At 41.9% G+C, this 19,806-nt stretch overlaps 1 protein-coding gene across 3 annotated transcripts in view; it reads left to right on the top strand.

Annotated features, from left to right (window-relative positions):
• SLC38A1 (solute carrier family 38 member 1) overlaps nucleotides 1-19,806 on the top strand; it is a 70,950-nt gene that overhangs the window by 22,906 nt on the left and 28,238 nt on the right. For all 3 annotated transcript variants that reach the window (XM_081249259.1, XM_081249258.1, XM_081249260.1), the window contains 2 exons: nucleotides 4,957-5,032; nucleotides 5,323-5,438. In XM_081249259.1, the coding sequence (XP_081105385.1) occupies nucleotides 4,957-5,032; nucleotides 5,323-5,438 (192 nt within the window). The remainder of the gene's footprint in view (nucleotides 1-4,956; nucleotides 5,033-5,322; nucleotides 5,439-19,806) is intronic.

The following is a 19,806-nucleotide window of genomic DNA, read 5'->3' on the forward strand; positions in this document are numbered from 1 at the left end:
AGGGTTGTGAACGGGCAGGAAGGCACTGGCAGAGAGGAGGATGGAGGGTCTCTTGAGGGGAGAGTGGATTCCTAGCGGTACTTGTTTTTCCGTCTCTATTCTCAGAATGCCCTGGTCTTATCTTGATCCTCACCGCCTCTTGGGAAGACCATTTGGAAGAGCAGGGGGAGCTAAGATTGAACAGTGAGGCAAAATCAAATTCAGCAGTACCTGGAATTTGCAGGACGAGCAGTTTGGACTCGAAACTTTTTCAGTGGGAGCATCAGTGAAGATTTTTGGGAAAACCTATTAAGCCTTGCTGTAGAAAGTAGACAGAAAGAGGCAGAATTGGGAAGCACTCAAAGCACAGTGTGTTTTAATATGCTTTTTCATGGTTACTCATCACAACAGCTCTGCAGGTCACTTGCATTATTCTCATCCTGCAGAAGCGCTGCCGCAGAGAGCTGGCAAGCATGCAGGGGCCTCTTCTTCCTCCCCGTCCGTTGCAGTGTTTGACCCTGCTGAATGCCCCTGCATCCAGGTGTCTTGATCCGGTTCTTCTCTATCAGTCTTCTGCCACAAGTCTGGGGAGCATTGGTAGGCCAGGAACTTAGATCTGCCATAATAGGAGGTTTACTGGTGTTTGGTTTCGTTTATTTGAAAATGTTCGGGCTTTCCCCTTAATTTAAAAATAATGGAGATTCTCTTTGAAAAGCAAGTCTCTCTGCAAGAAAGGCAAACAGGGGACCTTCTGGATAATGATTTGGTAGCCTTGAGTTGATTGTTAAAATTAGCCTGATTACATACAGTCTTTTATTTAACAGCCACACTAAATATGAGTCAATTTCAGTTTGGAAAGTCCAGCACCCCCATTTCCTTGGGCCGCCTGGGTGAAAAGGAAGACTGCTCTCCCGGTCCCTCTCCAGCCAGATCTGTAAACCTCTGTTCTTTGGAAAGATTTTAAATGTTAAGGGCAAAAGAAGAGCCAAGGCTAGAGAACTGCCAGATGGGTCTCCAGAGACACAGCTTTCATTATGTCATTCGCTTGCTAAGACCCTGCAATGCTGTTTCTCAAGCCTCGGCTTTTAGTTTCCTCTGGCTAATCCCATCCAATAATGGTTTTTCCTTCTCTGGCTTCCTTATCTCATCTCCATTTTGCATGGCCTGATGTTCTTATTCTGGTGTTAGCTGGTCTGGTGTCTCCTCAGCTGGAATGTCAGCTCCTGGGTTTCAGGAGACCAAGGTTTTCTTCTCTTCCTTTTCATCTCTGACAGTCACTGGACGGGTCCTAGGCAAAGGCAGATGCTGAAGGAAATAAACCTCAGGCTGTGCTGCTCATACCAGGTGGTGGCCTCAGGGGAAGTTCATAGTATCTATGCTGCCTGCCTTTGGTTTCTCCTGGCGAAAATGCAAACCTGAAGAATACGGATTAAAGATGAAAACGGTAGACAAATAAAGCCAACATTAATGATATATATCTTTCATTAAAACATGATTTATGGTGAAATATAGCCTCATTAAAAAAAGCATATGAGGGCTTCCCTGGGCGCAGTGGTTGAGAGTCTGCCTGCCGATGCAGGGGACGCGGGTTCGTGCCCCGGTCCGGGAGGATCCCACATGCCGCGGAGCAGCTGGGCCCGTGAGCCATGGCCGCTGAGCCTGCGCGTCCGGAGCCTGTGCTCCGCGACGGGAGAGGCCACAACAGTGAGAGGCCCGCGTACCGGGAAAAAAAAAAAAAAAGCATATGAAAATATAATGTGTAGTTTAAAGATATATGCCTCTTTAAGATAGTCCAATTCAAGTGGCTTTATATTTATTAGTGGAAAACACACTGATTATTTCTTACTTAGACCAGATAATAAAATTTCCAGAAGGAGAGCCAAAAAGCACCCCTAACATGTCTTAACTAATACATGTAGCAGTTTGCTTATGAATAGACTTTTCTTTGACAATAGCACTTAAAGTTCTGATATTAATCCTGAATATATTTGCTGGTTCTTAGAGCATTCTGAATTCCTCCTTCTGTACATTTGTATATACTTTACTCCACTCACCCTGTCTGAATCTTTCCCATGTGTTGCTCTTACTCTGTGCCTGCAGCTGTACTGATGTTTTACATGTGCTCTCATTTAATTCTCCCAGTAACACTATGAGATAATATAATAGTGTCGTTCCCGTTTCACAGATCAGGAAACTGGGGTAGCATACTCAGGCCCTCAGAGCAAGTGAGAATTTGAACTCACGTTCTGAATCCCATGCTTGCTTTAAGCCCTACTAGCTCTGCCCCTAACCATGGACCATCGGCCCTGCTTCCTCCACCATGATTTCCTGTGGGCTACTGCTGCATCACTTATTACACACCCCCATATCTCCCACATTGCCTGATCTAGTGACTTGCATATTAGCAGGTGCTGAAAGAATGTGTGATGGGAAAAGAGTTGTTTTCCTTTTTGCTGGGGGGAGGGAATTCCTATGTGATAACTTTGTGCTCCAGGAATGTGAGCTCAGAAGGAATCCTGCCTCCAAAATTCTTCTAAATGCCAGCTTTATAGTATTCTTGACATCATCTGATTTTCCATTAGAGAACAATCTATGTAAAAGTTAACTTGCATTGCATATAATGTTTTAATTTATTAGTATTAAAATGATTCAAAATCTATAGCTCTTTTTGACTTACGGTTGTCTTTCATTTCCTCTGAAGATGAGCACCTGCTGTTTGCATTGTTTTGTGTTAAGTAGAGTGAGGGATGTAAAAAGGAATGAGGCAAAGTGTCTGCCCTTGTAGCACATTTAGTTTATTTGGTAAAACAAGAATGTGGACAACTAACACTGGCAAAAAAAACCCAAACCAAAACAAAAACGAGGTAGGGAGAGTGGTTGAATAGGACTATAAACTCTTAAGTAACTGGTTGATAACTTTTTTTTTTTTTGGTTTGGTTTGGTTTTTATTGTGATGAGAACACAACAGGAGATCTACCCTCTCAACACATTTTTAAGTGCACAATACAGTGTTGCTGTGTACAGGCATGACGCTGTACAGCATCTAGCATAACTGACACTGTATGAAGTACATTTTTTTAATTAGTTTCTGCTTTATAACAAAGTGAATCAGTCACACATATACATCTGTTCCCCCATCCCTTCCCTCTTGCGTCTCCCTCCCTCCCACCCTCCCTGTCCCACCCTTCCAGGCGGTCACAAAGCACCGAGCTGATCTCCCTGTGCTATGCGGCTGCTTCCCACTATCTATCTACCTTACGTTTGGTACTGTATATATGTCCATGCCTCTCTTTCACTTTGTCACAGCTTACCCTTCCCCCTCCCCATATCCTCAAGTCCATTCTCAAGTAGGTCTGTGTCTTTATTCCTGTTTTACCCCTAGGTTCTTCATGACATTTTTTTTTCTTAAATTCCATATATATGTGTTAGCATACGGTATTTGTCTTTCTCTTTCTGACTTACTTCACTCTGTATGACAGACTCTAGGTCTATCCACCTCATTACAAATAGCTCAGTTTCGTTTCTTTTTATGGCTGAGTAATATTCCATTGTATATATGTGTCACATCTTCTTTATCCATTCATCCGATGATGGACACTTAGGTCGTTTCCAGCTCCGGGCTATTGTGAATAGAGCTTCAGTGAACATTTTGGTACATGTCTCTTTTTGAATTATGGTTTTCTCAGGGTATATGCCTAGTAGTGGGATTACTGGGTCATATGGTAGTTCTATTTGTAGTTTTTTAAGGAACCTCCATACTGTTCTCCATAGTGGCTGTACCAACTCACATTGCCACCAGCAGTGCAAGAGGGTTCCCTTTTCTCCACACCCTCTCCAGCATTTATTGTTTCTAGATTTCTTGATGATGGCCATTCTGCCTGGTGTGAGATGATATCTCATTGTAGTTTTGATTTGCATTTCTCTAATGATTAATGATGTTGAGCATTCTTTCATGTGTTTGTCGGCAGTCTGTATATCTTCTTTGGAAAAATGCCTATTTAAGTCTTCTGCCCATTTTTGGATTGGGTTGTTTGTCTTTTTGCTGTTGAGGTGCATGAGCTGCTTATAAATTTTGGAGATTAATTCTTTGTCAGTTGCTTCATTTGCAAATATTTTCTCCCATTCTGAGGGTTGTCTTTTGGTCTTGTTTATGGTTTCCTTTGCTGTGCAAAAGCTTTGAAGTTTCATTAGGTCCCATTTGTTTATCTTTGTTTTTATGTCCATTTCTCTAGGAGGTGGGTGCAAAAGGATCTTGCTGTGATTTATGTCATAGAGTGTTCTGCCTATGTTTTCCTCTAAGAGTTTGATAGTTTCTGGCCTTAGATTTAGGTCTTTAGTCCATTTTGAGCTTATTTTTGTGTATGGTGTTAGGGAATGATCTAATCTCATACTTTTACATGTCCCTGTCCAGTTTTCCCAGCACCACTTATTGAAGAGGCTGTCCTTTCTCCACTGTACATTCCTGCCTCCTTTATCAAAGATAAGTTGACCATATGTGTGTGGGTTTATCTCTGGGCTTTCTATCCTGTTCCATTGATCTATCTTTCTGTTTTTGTGCCAGTACCACACTGTCTTGATTACTGTAGCTTTGTAGTATAGTCTGAAGTCAGGGAGCCTGATTCCTCCAGCTCCATTTTTCGTTCTCAAGATTGCTTTGGCTATTCGGGGTCTTTTGTTTTTCCAAACAAATTTTGAAATTTTTTGTTCTAGATCTGTGAAAAATGCCAGTGGTAGTTTGATAGGGATTGCATTGAATCTGTAGATTGCTTTCGGTAGTAGAGTCATTTTCACAATATTGATTCTTCCAATCCAGGAGCATGGTATATCTCTCCATCTGTTTGTATCATCTTTAATTTCTTTCATCAGTGGTTGATAACTTTTTATGTGTGATGTTTTGGTAAGTAATAAATCATTTAGTCATGATGTTAAGTTTCAAGTCATTATCATGAAATTAAATCATAATACGTCTCTTTACAGCAAGTTTATTTCTGATCGTGAAAGTAGAAGGAGTCTCACGAACAGCCATTTGGAAAAAAAGAAATGTGATGACTATGTAAGTGTCATTATAATAAAGTTTGCTTATTTTTTTAAATTACATAAATTGTGACAGATGTTTAATTCATCCAGCATAGTACCAAAAACATAGCTATTTATTCACCAGGTTATTCCTCGGAGCCTATGTATTTTCTCCTGAAACCCATTTAAAAAAAATAACTAGACCACTAAGAAAGGATTCCTTGAATTTCATTCCCCTGTTGGTTCCTGATAGTGCTTTCTTTAAAGGCTTTGGCGTGATGATCTGTCTTGAGGACTCTTTTGCTTAGTGTGACTGTCTCTGTTCAGATTCCAGGAACAACCTCCTTGGGCATGTCTGTTTTTAACCTAAGCAACGCCATTATGGGCAGTGGGATTTTGGGACTCGCCTTCGCCCTGGCAAATACCGGAATCCTACTTTTTCTGTGAGTGTTGACACTGCTGTACTTTTCATTTAAAACCTGTATTTTCTGTATGTTTCTGTTCATACGCAGAAGACATTGGAAATATTTCGAAATAGTTCTTATTTCTTTCTATGTTTTACTAACTTGGCTAAGTTACAGTGCATCCTTTTACATTGTTTGTTTGAATGATTTTCCAAGAAGCACCTCATGTTTATAAGAAAGTAGAAGGAGAAAATCTTTTTATTAATCAAAAATACCAAAATAAGCACTTGCAAAAAGGATAAAAGATTTGAAAATAGCACTTTTTGTATTTTCGGACTCTAGACTTGTCACTTTAAATCTCAGCTATCAATAAATGGTGAAAATATTGAGGTGTTTAATCCATCCAGTCACCACTTTGGTATTGGATAGCTGTGGAACACATACTATATCCAAAGGTAACTGCAAATTCATTTGTAAGAAATATGCAAGAAGCATAGAAGTTTTCAGTGTTTTAAAGATGAGAAATTATTCTGTACTTTCCCCCTGAGATTCAGTGAAAAGAAAATGGGCAATTTTCTTTTGAAGTAAGTTCATCTCAAACTGTTGAATGAGACTTTCTGCACATGTACAGAGGGCTTAATTTCAGTTGGAACGAGATGAAGACAGATCATACAATTTATACCAGGAACATTCCCACCCAGCCTGATTTCTCTCTCAGACCTCAAAGGAGTAACAGTGGCGCTTTCACCCCTGACGACACTCATGCTCTTCACTGGGCTTGCCCCGTAGTCCTCATTGCCAGATCCATCATTTCCTTGGAAACAGTGACCAAAATGTCTACTAATCCTGCAGATTGTGTTTATTCCTTTAGAAAGGCTTAGAAGACTGTGGTGGAAGTGCATTGCTACCCATTCTACTACTCAGGCATCAGCATGCAGGCTGCACCATATTGGTCCACAGCACTAGGGATTAATATTCATACTTTTGTGTGTAAACCCACTAGTGGTATCCTTCCTAGAATCAGAACAACTCTGTGTAGGACAGAGAATCTAATACATTACCTTCCTCTTGTCAACCTAACCAGTAAACCCAACTGTAGCCTCCTCGCTTTATTGCCCCGGCTGGATCTTTCTAGGTGGTCTTTCTATTTACGTATATCATGAGCCAAGTGGCAGGTTTTAGGGTAAAATGACAGGAGTTGGATAAAATATTTCTGTGGTGATACTTTTTTGTATGTGTGGAATTCTGACCCTGTGACGATACCATAGATGGAGTTTGAGCAGCTACACATGTGATTTTCAGTGCATTGACATGAAACACCTGACTGCTAATCTCAACTCCTTTTCTGAATGGTTGTATAGTCCTGCAAGTTACTTAGCTACTCTGAGCTTCAATTCCCTACTCTTTGAAACAAGGAAATTACACTAGAAAAATCTCAAAAGCTGTTAACCTCCAAAACCCTATGGTCTGTGACAATTTTCAGTCATTCCAAAGCTGGAAATATGTTTGGTTTGGACATGTGTTTTACACTGATTTCTTTCTTTCTTTTTTTTTCTTCGTTTCTGTGCAAGGGCTTTCTCTAGTTGTGGCAGGCGGGGGCCACTCTTCATCGCGGTGCACGGGCCTCTCACTATCGCAGCCTCTCTTGTTGCGGAGCACAGGCTCCAGACGCGCAAGCTCAGTAGTTGTGGCTCACGGGCCCAGTTGCTCCGCGGCATGTGGGATCCTCCCAGACCAGGGCTCGAACCTGTGTCCCCTGCATTAGCAGGCAGAGTCTCAACCACTGCGCCGCCAGGGAAGCCCTCTTTCTTTTTAATTATTGTAATATATCAAGTAGTTATATGTTAACATAGGATAAAGAGTCATTTCTTTGATGATGATAACGAGAACAACTCTTGTGGCTCTTACTCTATGCCAGAAACTGCTCAGAGTGTTTTACGCTGAATCCTGACAAGTCTGTGAGGCAGGTACTGCTGTCAGTGCTCAGTTCCCGTTTAAGGGAACTGAGGCAAGGAGAGTAAACTTTTATTCTGGAATCTCTCTTTGTCACCATCCTATGAGTCCCCTCCACCTCTCTTCTCTGCTACATCCCTTGTTCCCTGTATTTCATTTCTTCCTCTTTCTAGATTTACTTCCTTGCTTTTGCTGTTGAGAAAGGGTAAATAGAAATAAAATTTTTGAGGCCTTCATGTCTGAAAAATATTTTTATCTTACCTTCACCATTGATTGGTAGTTTGGCTGGATATAGAACTCTGTTGGCAATCATTTTCCTTCAGAATTTTGAAGGCATTGCTTCATTGCTTTCTAGTTTTTTCTGTTGTGGAGTCCCAAATGCTTGTGATTCCTCATCTTTTATATGTAGCCAGGCCTTTTGTTTTTATTTTGTCTTTTCTGGACACTTGCCAAATCTCTTTGTTCCCGATGTTTCACAATGCTGTGTCTTGCTGTGTGCCTTTTTTCATCCATTGTGTCAGGCAGCTGGTACATCTTTTCTTTTAGAAATTCATGGTCTTCAGTTCTGGGACATTTCTTACATTGTTGTGTTGATGAATTCCTTCCTTCTCTTTCTCTTTTCTCTCTTTCTGGAACTGTTACCAAGATTTTGGACCTTCTGGACTAGCCCTCTAACTTTTTATTCTTTTCTTTATTTTCATTTCTAAAGTTTTTCACTATACTCTCTGGAATATGCCACCAATTTTTTCCCAACTCTTTGCTGAATGTTTTATTTCTCTTATTATTTTTTTATTTACAGGGGCTTTTAAACTTTCTTTGAATGTTCCCTTTTTATATCATTTTGTTTCTGTTTTACAATTTCATTGTTTTCTCTGAGGATTCTAGTGATGGTTTTTCTCTGTTATGGAAAATTTCAGACATCAAGTAGAGAGTCTAAAAGATCCCTGTATTCCCTTCATCTCGTGACCATGCTTGTTTAGTCAGCCCCTCACCCAGATTGTCTTGAAGCAAATCCCAGCCATCACATCGTTTCATCCGTAAATATTTCACTGTATTTCTGTAATATATAAGGACTGTAAAAACATAACCATGATGTGCCATACCCAGAAAATTAACCACAGTTCCTTATATCATCAAATACCCAAACAATATTTAAATTGCTCTGCTTACCTTATTTTTAAAAAGCAATTGGATTGTTTAAATCAGTACTCAAATCAGGTCCATATACTACCATTGGTTGTTACGTGGTTTAAGTCTCTTTCACTCTGTAGGTTCCCCCATTTTCTTCTGTTCTTTTCTGCGCAGTTTATTTGTTGAAGAAACTGGACCATTTGTCGTATAGTGTTTCCCATAATCTGAGTTCTGCTGATTGTATCCCTGTGATGCAAGTTGATTTTTCTGTTTGTTTTGGACTCTTTTACTTCAGAATCTTTCCTTAGATATCAGGTTGTCCTTCTCTGTCTGCTGTATTCAAGTATTGCAGGGGGTGGACTGGAACAAGGCTAATTGGAGCCTGGTACACATGAGTGGGGTTTGTTGGAAATAGCTTCACTAGAGGTGCTGTCAGTAGCCCTTTCCTTGGGGAACCAGCTGTGTCAGTTTCTTCTTGGCTGTTCAGATCACCCCGGGAAGATCTTCCAGTCACCTGCCTGTAGGGTCTGGGCACTGCTGCCATCTTTGTGGGAACCAAGTTGGGGGAAAGGGCTTGGGTGAATATCTCTGTGCATGTGTCCACCCAATCCCCCCTCCCTCACAAGTTGTGCTCACTCGGAGAATTACATTTCATACTTTTCAGAGAATATATTTTCTATATATTTATGTATCTTTTGCCAAGATGTGAGAGGAGCAGTCACCCTGCTTTACAGAGTAGGTGCCTGGTCTGGGGAATCTAGCTATTTCTTGAAAGAAGTTCAACAGATCCTCTTTATTTTAGTTCATCCTGTCCATTGTTCCCTACTTCCAGTAATGCCACCAGGGCCTTTTGGGAATCCTGTGGTGTAAACTGGATTGGTCTTGGCTTTCTCCACTGCCAATTTAAGATTCAGCTCTGTCCACTTTCCAGCTTCTGAATGTTTATTGCTGTTGTCTCTTCTCTCCTGTTCTTACTATCCTAGCAGTTTTATGCCTTAAGAAGTCGCTTTACTGGATTATTGGGGGGGGCCAGGAGAGCAGGAGTAAATTCTTGTTTTCAACCTACCATTCCTGGAATTTGGTTGATTTTTAGTTATACTGGTTCAGGGATAAGTGATCTCTTATCTCATGACTCTTCCGTTTCTGATTGAGACAAAGAATTGGGTAAAGGTGACTTTTAGAGTTGCAGGAAGATTTCCTCTGGATAAAACTCTCATAGGTTGTTTGGTTCTTTGCAAGACGCATGTATAGCAAGCACAACACACCAAACCTTCAGGTTAAAGCTCATGAAGGTAGTTGTATAGAGACCCAAACTTACAAGTTTTTCACAGAATGCAGAGCTCTCCTACCTCAGAACAAGGGCTCACTCTGTGTTATAAAACCAGCTGTTCCCACAACTGCTCAAGCCAAGAAGCAGTTGGCAGGATGAAGATAATTCATCTGGTACAGGGCCCCGTTCCAGACTCATATTGGCCAACGCAGAGAAAGAGCCCAAGGCTGTCCACGCTTCTTTAGAAAAGCAGCTGGGAAGGCTCCTCTGTGTCTCACTGAGGCTGGGTACTGGGCTCTTCATTGGAGTCCTCTGGAAACTTGCTGGGGTGATTTCTTTTTGCTGGATGAGTTTGGGGCTCATTTTTTGGACCTGACTATAATGGCTGTCATTCCTGTTTAACACATGTCTGATTCAGTTCAATTCAGTGAATTCAGCCCTATTATAAGAATGCTGTGAGGTTTTGTGTTATCCTAAATCCTGAGGCCTCATAATTGCATCTGAGGAACCGGAAGTATGCTAGTGGTGGATCTCAGTGTACAATTGTTCTGAAGGTATATGTTCTCTGTTGGAAGTAAAATGGGGCTGTTCCCTGAGGCAGCAGTTTGGGGATGTGCTGAGGCACGGGTAAGGGTAAAATGCACCTACTGAACTGAGCTTTCCTGAGTGGGATCCAAGGGAAAGGTAAAGGGTGCTGAAGAAATCTCTTTCCACTGCATCCTCCTCTTCTATGGCTACTCCTTTTCCACAGCTTCCCCATAACTCCATCATAGCAAAAGTAGGAATTAAAAGTAAATATTGGGCTTCCCTGGTGGCACAGTGGTTGACAGTCCGCCTGCCGATGCAGGGGACACGGGTTCGTGCCCCGGTCCGGGAAGATCCCACATGCCACGGAGCGGCTGGGCCCGTGAGCCATGGCCGCTGAGACTGCGCGTCCGGAGCCTGTGCTCCACAACGGGAGAGGCCACAACAGTGAGAGGCCCGCGTACCGCAAAAAAAAAAAGTAAATATTAGCACAGAAGAATGATGGCTTTTGTTTTGTTTATTTCACATTACCATCTCCCCAAATAGGAAAGTTACATTTTCTAAAGATTTCTATTAAACGCATACATTTTATAGAGAATTAATCTCTGAAGAGCATGTGATCTCCTCACTGTGCTAGGTAAATGAGAGGTTTATTACACTGTATGGAATCTGATAAAGTAATAAATGCTTTATATTTTCCCGTAACTTCTTAGCATGTATCATTATTATTTATTATTATTTTAATCATGTAACCTTTAAGTTTAAAACCATGAAAAATGAGAATGTAATTCATGACATTGCTGGGAGCTCAAAGAGATGTCATAGTTTATCATAAACACTGAGTTTGTAAACAATCTGTTTGAAATGATAATTGTGAAACAACGTTACAATCTGAATGAAACAATAGTTTAAATTTTATTTTGGTTGATTATAGTTCCTGCCTTTTTTTGGTGTCTTCCATTTTCTTTCTCACTGGGGTAGTGGTTGTGAGAATAAAAAAGATAATGTATCTAAAAGCACACTTTGAAAAGTGGCATGCAAGAAGACATTTATTAGTTAGTACAACCCTGTAGGGCTGCTGTAAGAAACTAATGAGTGAGCGTGTGTGTGTGTGTGTGTGCGTGTGAGAGAGAGAGAGAGAGATGGAGAGAGTACCAGCAGTGCCTGGTACATAGTAACACTATGTACTAAATGTTTGTTAAAGTATTAATTAGGTAGTTACCAAATAATAGTTAACATTTATTGAACAGTAACTATATATACCATGTTATCTCATCTAATCCCCACCAACAACACTATGAAGTAAATGTTAGCCCCATTTTACAGATGAAGTAACTGAGGCTTAATAACAACTTAGAAAATAGGGGAGCCAGGGTTCCATGTTCCATCCAGGATTTCTTGAGTCTAGAACCTGAGTGATCTAAAACACTATACTGCCTTTTAGTGATGCCTTCAGAAGCCAAACTTACATTATTAATGTACTTCTTGAGACAAATTTTATTCTTATCAGTGGATACTTGCAAGTTAATCCTTTAGCTCTTTAAAGTCACCTTGTAAAATCAGTCAGTGTTTCTGAACTATTTTACTACTGTTCCACAAAGAACCGTCACCTTTATTGTAATGAAAATAGTTCAGCAATACCAAGGGTACGAAATTGTGTATCAGGGGTGGTCAAGTTTCTGGTCGCAGCAAGTACAATACATGCCTCAAGTATATTGTAAAACCAGTAAACTTTTTGAACTGCTTCATATTTATCATATCTGTGCCTGACTTTGCCTCATATGCTATTTAAGATTTCCCACTGCCCTTGAACTTAATTCCTTCCAGGGCTTTAAGTAAACTTTTTGTAATTAAGAATTGAAAACCAAGAAATAGCAAAGTCAAATAACACCAAGTTCGTTATTAGGGAATTGGTTAGATAACCATAGTAGTTCCATAAAATGGAATATTAGACTGCTGTTTAAAGGAGTAAGATAGACTTATATGTACTGTATTGAAAAATTAAAAACAAACTGAATATTGGGTGGAAGTGAGGATGGGGGTGGATTGCGTAATATGTGCATGTATTACACAGACTGTTTGGGAGGGTAAACAAGAAAACTGCTGACACTGGCTACTTCTGGAGGGTGACATGGGGTCTGGGGGTGGAGCGGGAGTGGAAAGTTTATACTCTTTAAAGTATCTTTTCACCACGTGCTTTAGGGGAAGAAACTAGTTGAGAAAACTGGTTTTTAGAGAACTTCAGACCACTGCGACAAGATTTTTCCTCTTTCTCTTTCCTGCAGAAAACTTGAGAAAAAAATATTTTCGGTGTCGCTATTTAGACCACAAGAGCTAGAATGAGTGATCAATACAGTGCCACCTGCTCCAAACTGCATTTTCACCACACTTCCCTACAGACTGCCTCTGCATCAGCTACACCAGCCTCCCTCTCTTCTGTAGGGGCCGCCGGCACCGTGCCCATCACCTCAACCTTTCTGCCACCCCCCTCCCATGCCGTCCCTGTGCTTCTGAATCCTGACTGTCCCGTAAGACCCAGGTCCGATGCCATCTCCAAAAGTGTTTCTCTGATCCTCCCAGGTGGAAGGAAAGATCTCCCTTCCTTCTCTTTTTGGTGTAGCCTTTATCTTTCTAATAGCAAGTATTACTTCCATTATTTAGGTGTATATATTTTGTTCCCTATTGAACACTGAGCCCTACAAGGGCAGGATTAATGTCTTCCTTGTCTCTCTCCCCACAACAGGATCTAGAACAGTGCTTGCCTATAGCTGATTCTCAATAAAGTTTCCCTGAAATGAAAAGAATATGTAAAAATTAGCATAGTCTTACATAGTCTTACAAGGCTTTAGGGCAAACAATGGCTCTCATAATTTTGCAAACTTATCAGAGGGAAAACATCAACTCGGGGGTTTAGTTCAGCCTCAGATTTAAAGTAGGCTCTGGAGATGTAATGAAAATTATAGAAGTTTAGGAAGGGACTCACCACCCATTGGTTATTTTCCTGGGAATGCCTCCTTCATTTGAAAATTCAAAATAGTTAGAGACTGTTAAGAAATACTGTACAAGGTTAGCACTGCATTGCTAAAAGGGCGTTTGTTGCTAAATTGCTGTTTGCAAAAAGGACAGTAATTGTCATTGTCAGTTTACAGCAATTACCTTCACTTTGTGGTGGATTGTTTGTTCCAATTGTAGGTGAATTCTTCTCTCTCTCTCAGTATTTACCTTTGTGGACCATTATCACTTATCATTATCCTACCACCAAAAAGATGCAACATTGTATTGTCTATAATCACAGTGTTTACAAACAAATCAGTAAATAGCCATGCCGGTAAAGATAAATCTATAAAATGAGGACTCTATAAACAAAGATCAGACTACCAGGTGCCTTCTCTCTCTAAATTCGTGTTTTACAATTCAGCCTGCATAAGGGGTAGGCAGAAATGGAATTAGAACAACAGACCCATCAACATATTGCCCTAAGTCCTGTTCAGATATTATAGCTATTTGATCGTTACTATCGTGTCACAAAAATGGGCTTCTTGTTCTTTCAAGAGGTTTGCAGTCTCAGAAAACTGCCTCAGCATAGCTCTCTGGAGTTTCTAAATCATTTTAGCAAATTCTACCAAATTGGAGTGAGATTGCAGTGTACCTTTGCAAATACTCTGCATGTTCTTGAACTGTCATTGCTCTGTTACTTTCCATATATTCCCAAAAGTTTGAATCACACCCACCAAGGTGATAATTTTGCTTTTAGCAGTAACAAAGATGGTTTGTGTGATGTCTATCAAGTCATTCCTGGTAAATGCTAAGTTGTCTTCTCTGTGGGCTCCTAAGCAGGCAATTCTTTGCCTCCTAAGGAAAGACCCAATTGGATTTTGTGATATCAAAACAGGGCGATGAAGAGGAAGTCAATAGGAAACGCTGCTCTTCTGATGATCCCAGGAGGTCCCTGGGTAGAGGCACACTCATCTTACGTCTTAGGTCAGTCACTTACTTGTTTTCAAAATTCTTTGAGTTATAGTCTCCGTTCCTTAGAAATGATTTGAAGAGAAAATTGTTGTCCTTCAGCTGGCAGCAAAAATCATTGGCATCAGAGTCTCTTGTTTGGGAATAATAATACTGGAAAGGGAGCAGTGGCACATTCACGCTTGCCAGCATTAGAAATACATGTAGAAAGGACAGCGGCAGTGCCATTGAACTCTAATTGAAATTCACTGGATGAAGAACTTTTCAGAAATGGGCAAATAGGAAAGGGGGAAGGGGTGTTGTGCTAAAAATGAGTGTCTATTTTGTAAACAGAGCTGGCAAGTGTAGGCGATGGGTCCCACCCACTGTTTTTAAAAGTTGAGCACGGGCTTCCCTGGTGGCGCAGTGGTTGAGAGTCCGCCTGCCGACGCAGGGAACATGTGTTCGGGCCCCGGTCCGGGAAGATCCCACATGCCGCAGAGCGGCTGGGCCCGTGAGCCATGGCCGCTGAGCCTGCGCCTCCGGAGCCTGTGCTCTGCAACGGGAGAGGCCACAACAGTGAGAGGCCCGCGTACCGGAAAAAAAAAAAAAAAAAAAAAAAAGTGGAGCAGTTATGCTTAGTTGATGAGTCATCTGATATGTGTCTGATAAGGGGGTTCCAAGAAATCGATTCTCTTGACCCCAGGGACGTAGGAGTGTGGGGTGTGTGTGTGTACGAATGTGCAAGAGTGTGTACACTGAGCTCACTCAGTCCTGCCTGTGCTGTGTTGCATCGGGTGCCCCGGTACTACCCAAAGATAGCAGCGTGGCCCCCATTTTGGAGCCCCGTGTTTTTCTTAGTCTGCAAGAGGCAACTTAACTAAACTGTCTAAGGTTTTAACAGTACTGTTCGCGGCCGTGATGTGTAGAATGCCTTTAACATTTACTCTTCTGGGTTACAGTAGGACAGATGTGTATCTGCACAGTAGATCTAAATAGTCCAAAAATTTGGATTTTCAAGAGTAGCTTGAACTTTTCTTACTCATAGAATGGTAGTTGGTTTAGTAGATTAGAAAACTGCCCTGATGTGGGCCAGTTAGTTTTGCTTTGTTCTATGGCCACACGCTTCACCTTTCATCAGGCACATGGTATTAATGATCTACATCTGTATCAGGGTTGGCAGACTATAGCCCAAAAACCAAAGCCACCTGCAGCCTCTGTTTGTATGGCTTTTACTTTTTTAAAGGGTTAAAAAAAGAAGGTAGTTATAAAGTATACATTGTTTCATGGAATCTTTATAACAATCCTATTTATCATCCCCATTTTACAGATAAAGAAGCTAAGATTCACAGAGGCTGAATAACTTGCCCAGGATGACACCAGTTGGGGGTGGGATGGGGAAGGGAGGGCAACGAAGGTGTATTCCTCTTAACTCTCCCATCTCTCCTTAAATGTGCGTTGTTACCATGGAAACAGCGTTGGAAAGTGTGAAGGGAGCCAGTAATCCATCATTCCTACTGGAATGGAAGTCCAAAATGCTCACCAAGTACAGCATGTTCCTTTACCTAATGGTTATAGGGAATTCTTGTCACTCAGGAGTCACATCTTTAGAGTGTGATAAAGGGGGCATCGTTTTGAAAGTTAAGGATCTAGGTTTGAGGAGAAGGGAAACCACTGATCCTTGTGGAATGGAAGAAGAGAAAGGAAACCATGTCTAGAGTTATAAATGGAGTGCCCACAAAACCCATAGCCTTCTACCAAGGACTGTAGGCAAAAACAGGAAGTGGTGGTGGCATCTGGCTTTCTTTCTTGCTGGTACAACTTCCTCATTTAAACTCAGCCCTCCTCCTAACTTTCTTAACTTCTCAAAACATCAACTAAACTGATAAATTCTATTTCTCTCCGCAAATCTCTTTTAAACACTTCTTTCTCTTTAGGATTATATTAGATGTTATTCGGTTTCGTCACCAGCGATGCGTATTCCTTTCCTCAGACAAAACAAAATATCTAATCAATAGTGAGGCGAGTTTAAGAGAAACTTTGCAGCACAGAAGTTCGATTTGCCTACACGGAAAGAAATGGAATTGTACAAATAATTGATCCTCACCTGTTCCCTGCCCAGCCTTTAAAAACCATCCCTTTCATTCTCTAGTTCAATTTGTAAATATTACAAATAATCACATGCTACTAGATCCTAGTGTGCTGGTCCTCTGACCCTCAGAATGTTGAAATTTAATTAGGGTGTAGTGACTAAGAAGTCCACTTTGGGTCTGAATAATTAGATGTTTCTGCTCCTTTCCATAAGCATTTCTTGAGCTCCTTAAATGAAATAGGGACTATATTAATGAGCTTGGGGCTTAAACAAATGCACACACCCCAAAAAGGGTTTGGAATAATAATACTTCTCATTTGAAAGGTTCCTTTATTTTTCATTTTAATAGTGTTACTGTAAAAGTAAGATAATCATTAAAGACCATTTTGAAATTGCATAAAATAAAGTATAAAGAAGTCACCCAAAGTCTTACTGTTAAAACAAGCTCTGTTAACATTTTGATATATTTTACTCTAAGTTTTTTGTCTTCTGCTTGGGTCTTGCTTTTTTTTTTTTTTTTTTAAATTTTATTTATTTATTTATTTATTTTTGGCTGTGTTGGGTCTTCGTTTCTGTGCACGGGCATTCTCTAGTTGCGGCAACCGGGGGCTACTCTTCATCACGGTGCGCGGGCCTCTCAGTGTCTCAGCCTCTCTTGTTGCGGAGCACAAGCTCCAGACGCGCAGATTCAGTAGTTATGGCTCATGGGCCTAGTTGCCCCGCGGCATGTGGGATCTTCCCAGACCAGGGCTCGAACCCGTGTCCCCTGCATTGGCAGGCAGATTCTCAACCACTGCGCCACCAGGGAAGCCCGGGTCTTGCTTTTTACACTGGCGTTCTTCCGTGGACATTTGACTTTGGCAGACAATAGAGCATGGTGGGTAAGGACTTGAGTCAGACTACCAGGGTTTGAGGACTCTGATGCTCACTTTGTGACCTTGGACAAAATACTGAACCTCTCTGAACTTCAGTTTCCTTATCTGTAAGGTAGGTAGTAATAGTACTACTCACAAGTAAAATATTGTAAAAAGTGCTTAGTGTGGGCCCAACATAGTAAATACGCTTAGATTTATGATTAGTGGTGATCAATAAAGTGTTTTATTAATTATACTGAATTCTCATTGAAGTAAATGAAAGCTCTAGGAGTACATCTGTATGTAAAATATAATTTTGAATTTGTCAAAATATTTATAACTTCCCCATGAATTAGAGTCTCAGAACAGCTTGTCCCCCTCTCCTAATTTTCATGTGTCTTCTTCCATCTAAGCTCTTGTTAGATAAACTTGCTCTGTGTGCCCTTTCCTCTCCATGTAAGCCTCTCCCACTGGCACCCCACAGGAACAAGGCTGCACCACCTACCTGCACGTACCCTCCAAACACCCTGCTTCTGGCTGCAGCCTCCTCTACTGCCCTCCAAGGGCTCCCCCTTGGATACTCCCACTGGGCCTGGCCTTAAATGTCACTGAGGACCTCTGTGCTTCCTTCCCTGTCCAGCTTAGAGGCCACGGTCCTTCACTTAAACCCCTTCAGGTCTTCCCCACACCTGAAATTCCCTTCTTCTACTGGCGCTCTGTCACACTAGCCCGGAAAAGCCCTGAATCTGAGCTCTCTCACCATACGGACGGGTGACACTTGAACTTCATCCTCAGGGAGCTCTCCAGCCCTTCCTTCATCCCCCACTGGCACTCTCTTCAGCAGTGTTTTTAAATCTTTATTCACTTCATAGAGATATTTCTCATAGGAAGAATAGGGGTGGAATGGAAGAGCAGCAGAGTGAGTGGAGATAAGAGGTGAATGACAAAGTGGGGAGGAAAGTGCAGGAGGGCAGAGACAGCCTGGAAGTGTGGAAGAAAGGGAGGAGGTCGAAGAGAGCCTGGGAGAGACCCACACCCCAGGGAAGGACTGGAGAAAGATGGCTGGCCAGAAAACAGAACGTTTCCTACCATTTGTCCAATTCCCTTGTCCTGGGGTTTTACATTTTCTTGCAGATGATGAGCATTTATGTCTGTGAGTTTAGGAGTGAGGGGCTGTGGTTTGGTGGGAGATGATGTTAGATAAAAGCAGGATGAGCAACAAAGACCACTTTTTGTCCAGCAAGGTCGTTTTTATGTGGGCTCTTCTAATCATGAGGATGGTAAAAGTTTTATCTTTTTTAATCAAATAATTCATTTATTCATCAAATATTTATTGGTACATTTTATGTGCCAGACACTCTCCCAGGCACTGAGTATATCAAAGAATATAGAAGCAAAGGTACTTGCATGATTAAATAACATTAGAACGTTAGGATACTTTTCAATTCAAAAAGGATTTTGTGGGCACCAAGGGGCGGAGCATGGGTGCTCTGGCCCTGCCTCGGGTGCCAGCACGCATCTGCAGAGCCCTATGGCTCAGAGACACCCGTGAGCGCAGGCTGAGCAAGGTGGGAGTCGCGGCCTCGTGAAGCCTCAGTGTAGAGATGCTGCTGAGACCAGCCTTTCCTAAATGACTTGGTCTGTCTTGGTCTCAGAGAAAAACACCAGCTTGTCAGTTGGTTCTTGGGCAGGGGATCTCCAGAACTCAAAGGAAGCTTGTGTAATTTTCTGGTGAGAAAAAGAAGAGGAACTACAGTAACGATTCACATAGTAATTGCTTACTTGGATGGAGTGCCTCCCATGTAATAAGAAAGAGTTGCTCATCCCTCCTTTCTAGCTCTTTCTTCTTTGATTTTTTTTTTTTTTTTTAATTTATGGCTGCATTGGGTTTTTGTTGCTGCACGTGGGCTTTCTCTAGTTGCGGTGAGCGCGGGCTACTCTTCGTTGCGATGCGCAGGCTTCTCATTGCGGTGGCTTCTCTCGATTCGGAACACCATCTCTAGGCACGCAGGCTTCAGTAGTTGTGGCACGTGGGCTCAGTAGTTGTGGCTCGCAGGCTCTAGAGTGCAGGCTCAGTAGTTGTGGCGCACAGGCTTCGTTTCTCCGCAGCATGTGGGATCTCCCCGGACCAGGGCTCGCACCCGTGCCCCCTGCATTGGCAGGTGGATTCTTAACCACTGTGCCACCAGGGAAGCCCTCTTCTTTGATCTTGACCCTCTCCCAGTTTCTGCCTTCTCAGATGAACAGCCCCTACTGGCTTGGAATGTTATTAATGAATTCTTCCCCTTGGACCTTCTCCCGGGAGGATGCAGTGGCCCTGCGTTCCTAGAGGAGCACCACTCACCAGCGTAGACCTGACTCACCCCTGCTCTGGGCTCCAGGGCCACTGGAGCTCTGCTGAGATGCCTGTGCCCACCCTTGGTTACCGATGTTCCATTTTCTTCTCAAAGCAGAACTAAAAAGAGACAAGAAATTACCAGAAGCCTAGCTTTTTCCTAAGAACCTGCAGAAGGAGCTGTGCCCTAAGGTTGGGAGTACAGGTGGAGGACAAATCAGCTAAAAGTAGGCCCCAGATCCACTTTGTTAGGCCCAGCTCAGCTCCTTGTTTGGGCTGAACTGACCACAAAAAGGAAGATT

This window comes from Mesoplodon bidens (genome assembly GCF_964165515.1).
Source record: "Mesoplodon bidens genome assembly, chromosome: 11".
Taxonomy (NCBI): domain Eukaryota; kingdom Metazoa; phylum Chordata; class Mammalia; order Artiodactyla; family Ziphiidae; genus Mesoplodon; species Mesoplodon bidens.